This window comes from Typopeltis vanoorti, chromosome 1, assembly GCF_054136105.1.
Source record: "Typopeltis vanoorti isolate ZY-2024b chromosome 1, IOZ_Tvanoo_1.0, whole genome shotgun sequence".
Classification (NCBI taxonomy): Eukaryota; Metazoa; Arthropoda; class Arachnida; order Uropygi; family Thelyphonidae; genus Typopeltis; species Typopeltis vanoorti.
Genome location: NC_143549.1, coordinates 180651605 through 180667172, shown reverse-complemented (window position 1 = coordinate 180667172; position 15568 = coordinate 180651605). Strand labels below are relative to the sequence as shown.

Below are 15568 nucleotides of genomic sequence, written 5' to 3'. Positions count from 1 at the left end.
AATAATCATATTTTAATTTTCAAATTTTGAATTTTGCTGCTGTTGGGCCAATTCCATAATGTTTTTGGTTAAAGTTAAAAATGAACTGATCTATTTCTATCATATTTTTTATTTTTTATTTTTTTAATTTTTCCCAAAAAGGGGAAGGTCAAAAATAAAATGTTGTACAAGACCCATGAAAAGCTAGTTACAGTCTGCATGTTGTATTGTTGGTTCAACTCAAGACAGAAATTAGTATAGGTGGTACATTGATCAGTAATCTGAGGTATGCTGATGACACAGTACTTCTCTTTCATTACAGGGAAGAGCTAGGACAAATTCTTGACAAAGAAACGAGATCAGTAAGAACAGAGGACTTCAACTCAAGCCTAGTAAGACAAAGATTATGGTTCTCAAAGGAAATACAGATAGGGAAGTTCCTGAGAAAATGAGTGTACCTTAATGGAGAAAGACTTGATGAAGTCAGCAAGTTTGAGTACTTAGGGTCCATTATTAATGTGAAGAATTGCTGTTCAGAAAAAATTAGAAGAAGATTAGGAATGGCTAAAACAGCAATCAGAGACTTATCTAAAATCTGGAAAGATGGATCTATCAGGAACATAGTTGAGAATTTTGGATGCAGCTGTTTTTCCATCAGCAACTTATGGATGTGAGACTTGGAACCTAAAGAAGTCTGATAGTAAAAGGATTGCTGCTTTTGAGATGTGGTGTTACAGAAATCTGCTGAGGATATCATATATTGAAAGGTGGCAAATGGATGGGTACTAGAAAGGATCAGTAGAACTTTAAGGCTCCTTAAGGATTTGACAGAAGAAACTTGAAATACTTTAGACATATTGAAAGGATGGGAGGAGGACTTCTCAGAACAGTAATAGAACATAAAGTTCCTGGAAAAAGAAGAGGTATTTCATCAGTGAGATGGATGGATGGAGTTAGGGATCTTCAGAGGACCACATGGCGAGACTGGTGTGGCACATCATCGAGCATCTGAGTGACCATACGCCATCTGTTGATGTCCAGTAAACAGATGGATGGATGGATGGTCTTAATATTATCAAGTTCCCTGGTCCTGATGGTATCCATCCAGTTATACTAAAAGCTTTTTTTTTTTTTTACTAAATAATTTAAGGAAATTACAACGTCATATATATACATTAAAATAAATTTTAATATACTTCAATATTTCGGCAATGTCACGTTGCCATTTTCAAGAAACTTAAGAAGAACAAGACATGTGCATGCAGGCACAACAAACAGTAAGTGAGGAAGAAGCAGGAGGCTATTATTTCTCCAAAAGTCCTGATGGTGCCTCCTAGCAGGCAATGTTGGTATTCTTGGGCGATTGGGCTGAAGGTCTTCTGATGTAGGTTTCCCAAATTTGAGGCAGTCTCATGCAGCCAAATTTGTTGAGGTTTGGAATGTTTCTTAGGGCTGAAGCTGATTCCATGAGAAGCCTTTCATATTTGTATTTACTACGGTGTATTATCATGGCTTTCTTCCACCGTATTCTATGGCAGGTTTCCAGTGCATGGTCAGCAAGACCAGAGTGGCTGTATTGGTGAAACCGGATGTAGTCATTGTGTTCTGAAATTCTGAAATACAGCTGCAAGGGACCTGGTATACACCAGGTAGGTCTGGGGGGGGGGGGAGTTGGTCTTTAGTAGAGTGGATAAGGGACGCCAATTTTTTATATGGTCTGTAACAAGAAATTAAGTCATGTTTTTTTAAGATTTTTGCAATTTTTTCTGAGGTGCCTTGGATATAGGGTATTGTGATGGATTTAGAGTAATCCTTGTGAGGGAGGGGGGAGGGGATTGTCGTTTACTGGTTTCAATATTTTTTTAGGTGGAGGAAGCCATTGGCTGAGAAAGTGTTGAGAATGTGGTTTAGGTCTGTGGTTAGGGCATTGTCATTTGAACAGATAAGTTTAGCCCTGTTGTGTAGTGTCTTAATGACTCCATATTGTTGCGAGGAGAAGTGGTGGGATTGTTGGTGAATGTATCTGCCTGTATGGGTGGGTTTTCTATAGACTGAGAAAACCAAGGTTCCATCAGGCTGGAGGGTGACTAGTGTGTCTAAGAAAGGAAGGCAGTTGTTTTTTTTCTTCTTCCAGGGTGAATTTGATTCTGGGATGTTGGTTGTTTAGATTTTGGTTGTTTAAGTGTGTTAGGAAGGAGAGGAGTGCATCGGAGCCATATGGCCAAATAGCGAACACATCATCAACATAGCGAAGCCAAACGGTTGGTTTTTGTGGGGCAGAGTTTAAGGCTTTCTCTTCAAACGTCTCCATATAAAAGTTGGCCAAGGGTGGGGAGAGTGGAGAACCCATGGCTGTCCCCTCTATTTGTTTGTAGAATTTTCCTTGCCAAACAAAATAGCCTGAGTTCATTGTGAACTGAAATAGGGCTGGGAGGAAATGATATGATATCGGGAGGAAATTTAGCTTGGATTAGCTCTAAGATTCTTTGAGTGGGACATTTGTGAATAAGGAGGAGGAGACATCAAAACTGACCATTATGTCAGTGTGTTTGAGTGTAACGTTTTCTATGCTGGCTTTGAAGTGGGCTGAGTTTTCTATGTGTGAAGGTGTGTTGCCAGTATAGTGTGAGAGAGCTTTGGCCAAATGTTTAGCTAGTTTGTATGTGGGGGAATCAATGCCATCCACTATGGGACGTAATGGCACATTTTCCTTATGTATTTTTGGGAGTCCATAAATACAGGGGGGGCGGGTATGGAGTTAAATGGTTTTAATTTGTTAGTGATTTCCACAGGCCAAGAAGTGACCTTCTTAAGGAGCCTGTGGAGTTTTCTAATTTGTGAGTTGGTGGGATTGTACTCAATAGGGAGGTAAGTAGCCCGATCTAACAATAGAGCTTTCAGCTTACCTGTGTAATCCTTTTGGTTAAGCAGTACTGTGGCGTTCCCTTTATCAGCTTTGGTGATTATTATGAAGTACATTAAATTGAAGCATATTAAAATTTATTTTAATGTATATCCTAGTTGATGTTGTAATTTCCTCAAATTATTTAGTAAAAAATTCATAACCAACGTCTAAGCCTTTCCACAAGAAAAGCTTGTTCTGCAGAAGCAACATCCATCTTGTCTCTCTTCTGCAGCTCTAATACTTATCTGGCATCTAGCCAACAGTTTGGAAGCAAGCTTTTATCCAACCCATTACCAAGTGAGGTTAAAGTCAATCATCAAGCTATCCCTGTGTTGCTTCCACTTCAGTACTCTCAATAATAATGGAAAAGTTACTGCTTTAAGATTTGCCAATTACTTTGTGATCACCAATATGAATTCTACCATTCTCCCATTACCATGTCCACCTTTAGACAAAAGCCTTGGAAAAGTTGGGAGAAACCCAAGTGGCTGCTCTCTACATTTCCAATGCATTTGATTCAGTCCTTCAAATGAAGAAAGAAAACCTAATTTCCAAATTTCATAGACTAAAAGATCGACAAAACCAACGGCCATATTCAAATTTCTCCACGACAAACAATAACAACCAACCAACAAGAAACAACAGGAGCCACCAATCGCCTGCAGGTAACGGTAACGTAGTGAACCTATCAAACCACGCTTTAAACAAAGATGAACTCTCGGTACTTAAAAAAGGTCTAAATTTTGCGGTAGCACCCAGATTGATGAACAAACTGGAATTTATTTATAATATTGAAAAAAAAGCTTAAGATTCATCCCAAATAACATAGCAGACAAAATATGTTTAGAAACTGCCAACATTTTAAATCATAACAAAACAATAACAAGCAACTTAACAAAACACAAATTAACAGCGGTAAAATCATTAAAATCAAATCCGAACATCGTAATAACTAGAGCCGATAAAGGAAGTGCCACCGTTATTTTAAACTGAACCACTTACTTAGAAAAAATGAATCGGCTAGTTTCAGACAATAATACATACCAACTTGTTAACTACAACCCAACCAATAGAATAAAAAAGAAAACAGAGAAACTACTCAAGTCAATTACCACATGGCCCGAAGATACAGTAAAAAAACTATTTCCGCACTATGCTCGTTCCCCAAGAATTTACGGGCTACCGAAAATACACAAAGAAAACACACCACTCCGGCCGATAGTCGAAGGGATAGATAACTCGAATTATCACTTAGCCAAGAAATTAGCGGTAACACTCAAGGAGTTGTTAGGTCATTCCCCCTCCTATATCAGAAACACACAAGACTTCGTAAACATTATCAAAGACATTACATTAGAAAAAGATTATTTATTAGTCAGTTTTGACGTCTCTGCCCTCTTTACGAATGTCCTAATCAATGACACAATCCTTCTTCTACCGAACAAATTTCCTTCGGATATAATGGCGTTCTTTGCGCATGTGTTATGTTCTGGTTATTTTGTATGGCAAAATGCTTTCTACCTACAAAAAGAAGGCACAGCCATGGGCTTGCCATTATCTCCCCCCCCCCCCCATTGCTAACTTTTATATGGAACATTTTGAGCAACATGCTTTAGATTTCTCTCCTTTAAAACCCAAAATCTGGCTTAGATATGTTGACAGTGTTTTTGTGATCTGGTCCCATGACCGCCAGACACTAGACACATTCCTAAATGAACAACACAAATACATACAGTTCGCAATTGAGATTGAAAAAACAGAACACACTTCCGTTTCTAGATACACTTGTCACACGTCTTCCTTCTGGCAATCTTTCCTTCACTGTATACTGGAAACCAACACATACTGGCCAGTATATACACATAAACTCCTACCACCACCCAACAGAAAAACTAGGTGTCATTAATACTCTAAAAAACAGGGCTCTGATGATCTGCTCCAGTGAACATGCACTGAAAGACGAATTTAAAGTCTAGAAAGTTTTTTTTTTACCTTGGGTATAATATACATTAAAGATACCAAGCTATTTTAAACCTGGTTTTAATCCATTTCCCAAGTAAGCAAACAGACAAAGTCAAGTTTGCACCTGCAAGTAATGCAAGTCTGGGTGACCCCACACGTAGTGCAAGTCTTAGGCAACTCGTGGTAAAGGTGGAATAAAACCAGGTTTAAAATAGCTTGGTATCTTTAATGAATTTAAAGTCATCAGCAATACTTTTCAAAAAAATGGGTACATCCAAAACACTATTAACAAAATTCTCTACAAGATCTCAATAAAAAAATAAAAAAAACTCTAAAAAACATGATTAAAAAACTATAACCATTCCTTACACTAAAGGGACATCAGACAAAATAAACAGAATACTACAAAAATACAACCTCAAAGCCACCATTAAATCTCCTGCAAAATTAAAGAGCTTATTATTATTATTAAACAAGACCTCATGGAGTCAAAGACTCATCTAGGAGGTCCTTTTATCTCACACACATCTCATCATACCGGGTCTTAAACACATTCAAACTCCTTGCAGACACCACACTCTCAGGCAAGGCATTCCAATCATTCACAACTCTGCACGAAAAAAACCTGCCTCTCACTCCCCTACTCACACCCTCTTTATACAGTTTCCAGGGATGACCTCATCCAGTAAGCAAACAGACAAAGTCAAGTTTGCACCTGCAATTAATGCAAGTCTGGGTGACCCCACACGTAGTGCAAGTCTTAGGCAACTCGTGGTAAAGGTGGAATAAAACCAGGTTTAAAATAGCTTGGTATCTTTAATGAATTTAAAGTCATCAGCAATACTTTTCAAAAAAATGGGTACATCCAAAACACTATTAACAAAATTCTCTACAAGATCTCAATAAAAAAATAAAAAAACTCTAAAAAACCCACTCCCTCTGCTGGTCCACCCTGGAGTATACCGTATTTATTGCACCTGTAATCTACCCTATATAGAGGAAACAGGAAGCACAATTCCTATCAGACAAAAGGAACATAAATGACACATTAAATATAATGACTATGGTGAAGCTGCCTTTTCTGATCATTCCCTTGAACACCTTACATAGAATTGATTGGAAAAGCACTAGGTGTCTACATCACACCAGAACTTGGTATGAATGCAAATTTAAGGAAGCCTGTGAGATTTTTATCAACCATCCCAGAACAATAATGATGGTCTAAAAATCCCAAACATATGGAAAGCACATATTCGACCCACGGAACCTTCCTCTCTAAGAGAACTATAAACAGGACTATAGTTCATCCAGGATCCTAAATCAAAAATAACAATTGTAATACTAAAAATAGCCCTGTTTATAAGAATGAATGTTTATTCATGTTATCATAATATATAATAGAATTTAGCTTGATGTTGTTTCTAAATAATTATTTTTTTTTTTTTCACACTAGAGGTCATGCCAATAGAATAACCTATGATCAAATCATTGTTTCTCTAGCTTGCTGTATGTAATGTAACTCAGCGTGTCCTGTATATTTGTATATGCTCCAGATGATGATCTTAATATGAAGAGCGAAACGCCGGGAAATTAAAACAGTTATTTATAACATGGTTGTAGAGTCCATAATTTCAATATGAATGCATTTGATTCAGTCTAGCATTGTAGCCTTCTTTCCAAGTTGTTACTATCTTACGATCATCCTTCTATCCTTTATGCATGACTGGATTGCCAGCTTCCTTTCAGGTCATTAATTACAAGTCGTGAATGGAATACGTAGTTTTACTTTACTTTACTACCCATGTGGTCAGTTTACATCCTGTGGGTTTCAACTAGTGGTCTGATGATAAACATTTAACAACCAGTTCACTAAAAAATAAAAAATAAAAAAAAATCAAGAATATGTGGTGTGTGTATATTTATTGTACGTTTACTGAAACATAATTTTGAAATACAAAAATATCAAATTTCGATAAAATGTTCATTATTTATTATAATTTCCATACAGCTAGTTGATACTCACAAAATGTTTTCGTTGACTTTTGCTGAGCTCTTGTATCTATAATCAATTTATAGTTGTAATTCAACCACAATTTGACAAATGAAGTTGCATTCCAACCCACTAACTATTTTCCCAATAAATTTATCATTATTAAATCTGAAATGTATGTATTGTTAAACATTTTCTCACTCTTCAGATTTATATTCATTAAGCTGAAACATTATGTTCATTTGCTGGTCAATGTTTTTTGTAGCTAATTTCTCATGTCCAGATGGCTGTTGGGTTGTCTTAGGGTAGGGTTGGACTGTCCCTATACATACTGCCACATATGGAAAGGGAGAGGGGAAAAGGAAATACAAGGGGTGCTGAAATAAGTGTAACCTGGCTGTATTTTGTATATCACCATATATAAGCATATTGCTCAAATGCTGCTAACCATTGTGGATTGAAGTGCATTTGTTCTGCATTTTATAGTGATTGTTGGTTTAACAGCCAGCTCACAAAATTCTTGAAACTTTAACAATTGGCTCATGCAAGCCAGCTCCAGCTCAATTCACAAGAAGTAAATTTTGTTTTTGTTTCTTTGCACTGTCTTATTTTAATAACAGTGTTTACATTTTAAATGTGCATTATAAATGAGATCTTCTTCGTTCTCTATTGTTCTCAATTTTGGTCCCCAGGATTTGAAGGGGATAAATTAATGTCAGGTTAGTCAAATGGATTCAGGATTGGCTGTCTGATGGCATCAGAGAGTTGTATATGATAGGGCAATATCAAGTTAGCAGAAGGTTGCAAGTGGCGTTCCACAGGGCTCAGTACTGAGACCTGTATTGTTCAACCTTTATATCAATTCCATTGTCATTGGATTGCAAGGGGATATTCAGTTGTTTGCGGATGATGTGAAGCTGGGAAGGTTTATCGGTAAGTGCAGGTGGCAGCCCTGTAAGAGGATTTGAATAAACTAGATAGATGAGCAAATGAATGGGGATATCAGTTTAATGCAGCAAAATGTAAAGTCTTGAAGTTTGGGATCCATCGATGGGAGGATGCATACTCAATCGGAGGAACTATACTGGAGGAAGTAGGGGAGATAAGAAATCTGGGGTTGATTGATAGAAAACTGAAATTCAGGGAGCATATTGCAAAGGTGGTGAAGGTAACCCAGAGGATTGCTGCAATACTGAGAAGGACGCTAACCTTCAGAGATAAAAGAGTTATCGTTCCATTGTATAAGACCCTGATCAAACTACACTTAGACTATTGTCTCAAATTTGGTCTCCAGGATTTGAAGGGAATAAATTAACTATGGAAAGGGTATAGAGGCGGATAACAAATTTGGTTTCAGGACTGTACAATATGACTTATGAGGATCGACTGAGGGAATGTGGACTGCCGAGTTTGGTGCATAGAAGAAGGAGAGGTGATATGATCGAGACTTTTAAACTGTTGAGAGGCAGTTACAGATAGACATTGGGGAGTTCTTTTACTTGGTGGAATGACAGGAAGGAGCGATGACAAGGGGCCATCCCTGGAAGTTATGAAAGGAAGCTGTGAGGAGTGGTTTCTTTGCATGGAGGGTGGTTGAACCATGGAATGCATTGCCTGAGAGAGTGGTTAGAGAAAGAACGGTCAAGTTCAAGGAATGGTATGATAGACTTCGTGTTTCCTAAGAAGGACCTCCCACGATGAATCTTTTGACTCCATGGAGACCTGAATAATAATGATGATAATAATTTAGTTATTATCTGTAAATTGCATATTTTAGTATTATGTTCATAAAATAAGTTAATTTTTGCATAAAAGAAATGGAATTTATAGATCTAATTTGCTAATTTTGAATTTGTAATATCTAGATACATGGCAGATGTTTATGTAATGTAACGTATGGTGGACTAGATTGTTCTGTTCATGCAAAACCAGTGCACATGATGTGGTCAATGTTATTTGATATTGAGGCAGTAGCTCTACCAAATTCAGTCTCTGCTCCACTGTCTCGAATGGGACATAGTTTACTGTCTGGATCTTCATCACTTGGTAGCAAGAGTCTTTGGGTGTTTGGAGGTTATTCTTCTATTGATAGGGAGCTGAACGATGTTTACACATACGATACAGTCACATCAACTTGGAGAGAGGTGAGATTCACAAAGCTCTTTTGGCTGACTTTTTTTTTTAATTTTTAAATTTTTTTTTTATAATTTGGTATTTTTGTAACTCATCATTATTTATATTAAGGTAGTGTTTCCCAAACTTTCATTACCTGTGTATCCCTTTTTAAATTTTAATAACACCAGTATACCCCTTTGCAAAGGTAGTTTGGAAGAAGTTATAATAATATGTCCTTCAAACATGGATAATTATAAAAGTATTTATTTTTTAGCATTTACATTATAATAAATTAAAACTGTGAAAAAAAAATTGTTTAATTATTAAATACATTTTAAATGAATCTATTTAGTAGATTTAGCAGAGAGTTCCTACTACATAGTTTGAACTATTTGAATTTAACACAAACAGTTCGAAACCACGTGGCTGAAATGAGATTGTGCCATCAACCAGACGCAACCTTAATGAAGATCAGCTGATAAGTGCCAATAGACATACTTTGTTCAAAACTTCTGTTATATTTTTTTAATTATTCAAAAATTAATTACAGAATAGACTTACACATATCTGTGAGAATGTGGCAACAAAGATATAAAAAAAAGCAATCGAAATTTACAAAATTTTGGCTTGTACTTTTTGAAAGAGCTTCTAGCCTTTCAAAAAACCTTTTGCATACCCCTGGAAATATGTGAACCACATTTAGTTTAATCCTTTATCCAAGTGGCTCTTCCCTTAATGCATAATATTATACATTAAACATTATACATTAAACAGCAAGGAGATGTGTTTTGCATTATGGGAGATACTGAGATAGGAGTTATGTTAGCTTGGTCCCCCTTTGCAACGAGTTGCCCGGTGGTGTACTACCTTACCCCAGTCCTGAAGATACTTTCAGGCGCAAACTTTGTTTGCTCACACTTGGATAAAGGATTAAACTAAATTTATTATAGTCTAACCAAGTGAAAAATAAACTTTCAACATCTTTCTCTAAATCCAGAGTAATTTAATAAAAAGGTGGCACACCTTTTGGCAACTCCTATAGGTAGAGATGACCTTGCTATTTCTTCTGCCTGGTATCTCTACGTTTTTGCCTGACTCCCACTGAAGAGATCTCAATAAAGGTTGAAACTAGTCTGGGTAGTGGCCCTTCCCTTAATGCATAACATTATACATATCTGCAAGGAGATGTGTTTTGCATTATGGGAGATGCTGAGATAGGAGTGTTGTTAGCTTGGTCCACCTTTGCTACTAGTTGCCTGGTGTTGTACTACCTTACCCCAGTCCTGAAGATTCTTTCAGGTGCAAACTTTGTTTGCTCACACTTGGATAAAGGATTAAACTAAATTTATTATGATGTGAACCACACTTTGGAAAACACTGTATTGAGTGAAAGGTACTGTAGAAGGAAGTTTCATGTGAAGATAGGAATAATTAGCTTACCTTGGTTACAGTAATTACATTATATATTTATTAAAAGTTACAATAATTTGTAGCACATTGGGAATAAAAAGCTTGGTGAAAATGTGAATAATACTCTAAATTGATTGGATGAGCTTTGAAATTTGTCATTACTACAAAATGCCTTCAGTCTATTTGATAGCTATTCTTTATCCTCTTATCACTTTTCTTAGTGTAATGCTTATTTTTTTAAATATTCTTTAACTGCACTGTACTGTTACAGTATTGTTATCAATGTGATGATATTGCCTGAGTTTACCATCTCATATAAGTTACCAATCATTCTCATACATACTATAACATACAAATCTCATTGTGGGGTGGCCCAGACCCTCCCACAATCGAGGGTACAGCAATAAAACGTTTCAGCAGGCCAGCTGCTGGTTAGTTCATGGGACCAAACCAGGTAGTTACAAACTTGGAGGCTTCTTGATCAGCCAGCGAAAAATTCTCCGACCACGTATTTTGCCAGTTCGTGACTGGAGGGAAACCAAATATTCTGACTGTCGAGGCCACGTATGAACAGGAGACCGGCTTCCCTCTGTGTGGACGGTGTGTTTCCAAATCTGTCACATTCACTGCATGCCCCACTTCCTTTTTATCTCTTCCTCACCAAACACAATGAAACACAACCGAAAGAAACTTGTTTTCACTGCAGATATCAACAATTCTCCCACACAAAATAGTTAAAAAAAACACATGACAAACATTAAGAATTTAACCTGAAAAATCATAAAAGACAACAGAAATCCAACTAAACAATCCACCAACATGAATTCTTACCAAAAAAAAAAAAAGTTTATACATTCACTTCACCACATCCGTGACCTAAACAGCAATATAAACGATGTGCACCACTGCCACCTACAGTCATCTAAACCAGAACTGTTTCAGGACTCCAACTGGCAACCTCAACAGCCACTGTACACCTCAGCTGCCTGAACTACACATTACACAGCCCTTTCTGCCACAAGGGTGGCTTTGCATTCGTCAGAACTGACATACCATGCCAGAGACTGCAAATCCTTGATTCACTGCTACTTGATCTGCTTTGGCTCAAAATTTCTATACCAAACCAACCTGCCCTTTTCATATGATTGCTCTATCTCTCTTCAAACTCTATCCACCACTCTGACCTCTTCAACTTTCTTTCTCTAATGCTCAAATTTTTGCAGTCTAAGTGAGGGACTTCAATGTCCACAACTCATATTGGCTCCCCTTCTCCAGTTGTACCAATCAAGCAGGCTGGGATGCTGAAGTGTTCACCATCAGCAATGATCTATCTCAGATAATCAATCTCTTCCCATGAGAATACCAGACACCTCCTCCAATTTGTCCCCACACTTGACCTCTTCCTAACAAGCTTCCCTTCCAGGTATACTGTGGTTTTCAGTTCTCCTCTTGGAAACTCGGACCACAACCTCATACGTCTCTTTTGCTGCAGAACTTCCTACACCCACCAGTTCGCAGTCTCATGTCCTTTGGCACTACAAGAGTGCCAACTGGGAGGGCCTCCATGACGTAGTCCTCCTTCCCATGGTCTGACTACTGTTTCAGTTCTTCCGATCCGAACACCTGCTCAGACTAAATAACAGAAATCATCCTCAAGGGATGAAGGCATTCATCCCTTATTCATTCCATTCAAAATTCTTAGCCACCATCTTTTTTTTTTATATTTTTTTTTTGAGCCTTGGTTCTCAAAAAAGTGTACCATTGCTGTTAAAGAAATTTATTGATTTATTTACAACCAGAAGTACTACTCTCAAACATAAAACTCTTTTCAAGCTACTTCAGGTCTTCATTAAGTAGGACTTAAATTGGAAAGTAGTCTCACAATGAGTGATGAAATTCATCTCCTACCTAAAGATATTCAGAAATGTCCATTCCTAGAGTAGTATTTGAACTAAGTCACTATTTGGCAGAGAGTTTGTGAAGTCAACCCTTGTTGGCTTTTTCAGTGTAGATGTCAGGATTATAGAGGAAGTTTTTAAATAGCACAATTCAGAGTCTTTGAAGCAGGCTTGTTTGGAGTTTATTTTGCATGTTGTTATGTTAATTAATTTTGATGAAAAAAAATAGTACTGTAAATGTGTACTGAATTCTCAGGATAGCTCTTGACCTCAATGAGATTCTTGTATATCCCCAAGAAAAGAACAGGTAGTATCCCCAGGTAAGACTTTTGCCAAGAATATGGAATTCACTAATAGAAAGTTTGTAGCCAGAAATATTTATTGTAGCAGACCAAACATAAAACATAATTTTCTTTGATGAAACAAACACAAAAAACATTTAGACTGATATTCCATTTAGACATTAAAGAAACAAAAACTTTCTTTGATCTCTAAATGGAATATCAGTATTATAATACAGTGTGTGTGGTAGAATAAAGAAAAAATTATCATGTAGGTATAATGATAGGATTAAAAGCTGTGCTTTTTATTAATTAACCCTCCTACTGGTCAAGGTGGATGAAATAGCAAGACTACCCCAGACTTTTTCATGGATCAAAACTTCATCGGCATTCCATCTTTTATCAAGTATTTACCCTCCTCCGCTGTTAATCCCTTAACGGCGATTTGAGAGCCATTAGCGGATTAACTGTAGTCGAGCGACTTTTGTGTCACTTGTCTTTACATGTACTCTGCTACTTCGAATTTTCTTCACTGTACTAGGATATTTGATCGTTTTTTTTTTTTTTTTTTTTTTTTTTTTTGCTGAACAATTTATTTCTCGTGTCTCTTTCCAAAAATAGAAGTTTCACAATGCCAAAATAAATAATCAATCCTGAAATGACCATAGATCAGCCTTTGCAATGAATATACTTTAGTAATAGTTAATTTCCTCCACTTTACTGACAGTATGGATTCTTTTTCACAAATTTTCAAATGTTTATTTAAGTTTAAAATATTTTGTCAAATATTTATATTTTTAAATAACATTTAGTGAAATAAATATGACATTTTGCTTTCTTTCTTTGCAAAATACCTTTATATGGATTGTCACATTTCAATTTCAAGAACGATTGTTTTTTTTGTTTTTTTTTTATGAACAACAAATGATTATAAACTGCATTACTCGATTTCCGATATTGTATTTTTTTTAGTATCAAAAATTTATACCTAATGGAATTTTATCAGAGACTCTTCGCATTCTTCTTTTGCTGAAAATTGCAACAGGTTTTTTTTTTTTTTTTTTGTAGTATGCACATTACTATAATATCCAGTGCTTAACCACTGTAGATATGTTGAAAATATAATAGGAAGGATATCCTGTATGGAATGATTAAAAATTTATGCTCATTTTTAGGATTTTTTACTGCACCCCCCCCCCCCCTCCTGTCTTGGAACTGAGTTGCATAACTACTTTAAATTCTATAGCTTTGACAGCTTTCAGACGGTATTCAAAATCTCTTATTTCAGTTTACCGTTTTGACAAAAGAAATAAAGCAATAATATTGTTGTATATCGAAGCTTCTAATTCTGTATATTCTTTCTTTGAATCTGAAATCAGCGGTCTGTTGAAATTATTCTAAGATTTAGAAATACTATGCTGTATTTTCAACATGTAAAAATCCACACAAAGGAATTTCAATTGTGTTATTTCTGTTTCTTTTTTTTTTAAAAAAAAAATCTTCTATTTCAGCTGATTGCTATTTCTGAAATACATCTTAGAAATGCTGGACAATAATCCTCTTACCTAGAGGAAAAACTAAAAGTCTTAGATTACTCTTTTGAGAAACACAAGACAGAAAGTTTCCTAGAAGCTGCATTAAATTGCCTCAAGCAAGAATGTCTTGTTTCGTTTTCTGTTGTTCAGATATCCTAACACAGTAAAACTGACATTTCTTTTACAGGCTGATGAAGTATTTATGCCAAAAATGATTTCTTTATTTATAGTGATCAGTTTCACTTTTATTATTGAAAAATTCTAAATTATTTGATAATTATCTTGAAAAAAATTACTGCTATTGCTGTTGCTGCTCTTGCTTGCCATCTCACAAATGAATTGTATATTGGGTATACTTTCTAATATTCCTTTCTGCCCAGTAACAAGTTGTAGACTAACGGAGATTACCAACTCCCCCACCACCACTACTGGGAACTAGATCAAAAGAACATGCCCAGAAGGCAGCACACTAAAGTACCCCGTGCAATAACTGAATATTTTACAGGCAGAAATTCCTTGTTCTGTTTTTCCATCTTTCTGATTGATTAGCAGACATTCGAAGCATATTCTGATATTGCATTTGTAGGATGACAGTGTTTTTAAATATTAATTTCCCCTATTAGCCAACGTCACATAACTTCCTGATTTATAATAATAGGGAAATAATATGTATATTTTCTTATTTATAATTTGCAAATTTATAGTAATCAAAACTTAGTTTGTGTGTCGAAAAAATTAAACGTTATGTGGAACAATTATTATGGAAAAATCACGAATGAAATAAAAACTGTACCTATGTTTCATAACAGCTTTCAGGTGTCTGGTAATGTTGCAATGGGGGGGGGGGGTGATGCTATCAAAGTCGAAATAAAGTTCATTTGTATTGTGAAAGGAAATGAAATTTCACATTTGATGCATTTGATATACATATTTTGAATGATAAAAATAAGCAAATGTATCGCTTACTTTAAAAATTGGAGAATAAAATATCTGAATTATGCAGTAAATATCTATAACTGTTAATTTCATTTTGTAATGACCAATTATACAGGGAAACCAAGAAAGTGAAAGTACAAAGAACAGTTGATTACTATATAATATAAAGAAAAAATTTAGTGATATGATTAAAGAATTTCATGTTATTCTCTATAAAGCAAAGTTGCTCCAGCGTGTCCTAAAGCAGTGCTTCCCAAACTTCTGGATGTCAGGGCCCCCTTTGCAAAAATTAAAATATTTCATGGTCCCCCTCGGAAAAAAATCGTAATAGAGAGATATATTATTATAATATTTATTGTATTTATATTCAATACAAAACATACACAGCGAATATTGCAAAAATCAAATGCATATATTACATTTTTTGCCTCTTACCGTTTGGTTCTGAAGACAATGCGGGCTGTTCTGGTAAAATATGAAATACTGTCCTTTTTTTTTTTTTGAGTCTGTTTCTGCTTCTTCTGATTGTTCGCAGGAATTTTTTTTTATTTTTTATC

At 35.8% G+C, this 15568-nt stretch overlaps 1 protein-coding gene across 1 annotated transcript in view; it reads left to right on the top strand.

Annotated features, from left to right (window-relative positions):
- Positions 1-15568, top strand: part of Megf8 (multiple EGF like domains 8) — a 752012-nt gene that overhangs the window by 370685 nt on the left and 365759 nt on the right. Inside the window, exon 20 of the mRNA XM_090404705.1 lies at positions 8702-8980. Coding sequence (XP_090260831.1) covers positions 8702-8980 — 279 coding nt within the window. The remainder of the gene's footprint in view (positions 1-8701; positions 8981-15568) is intronic.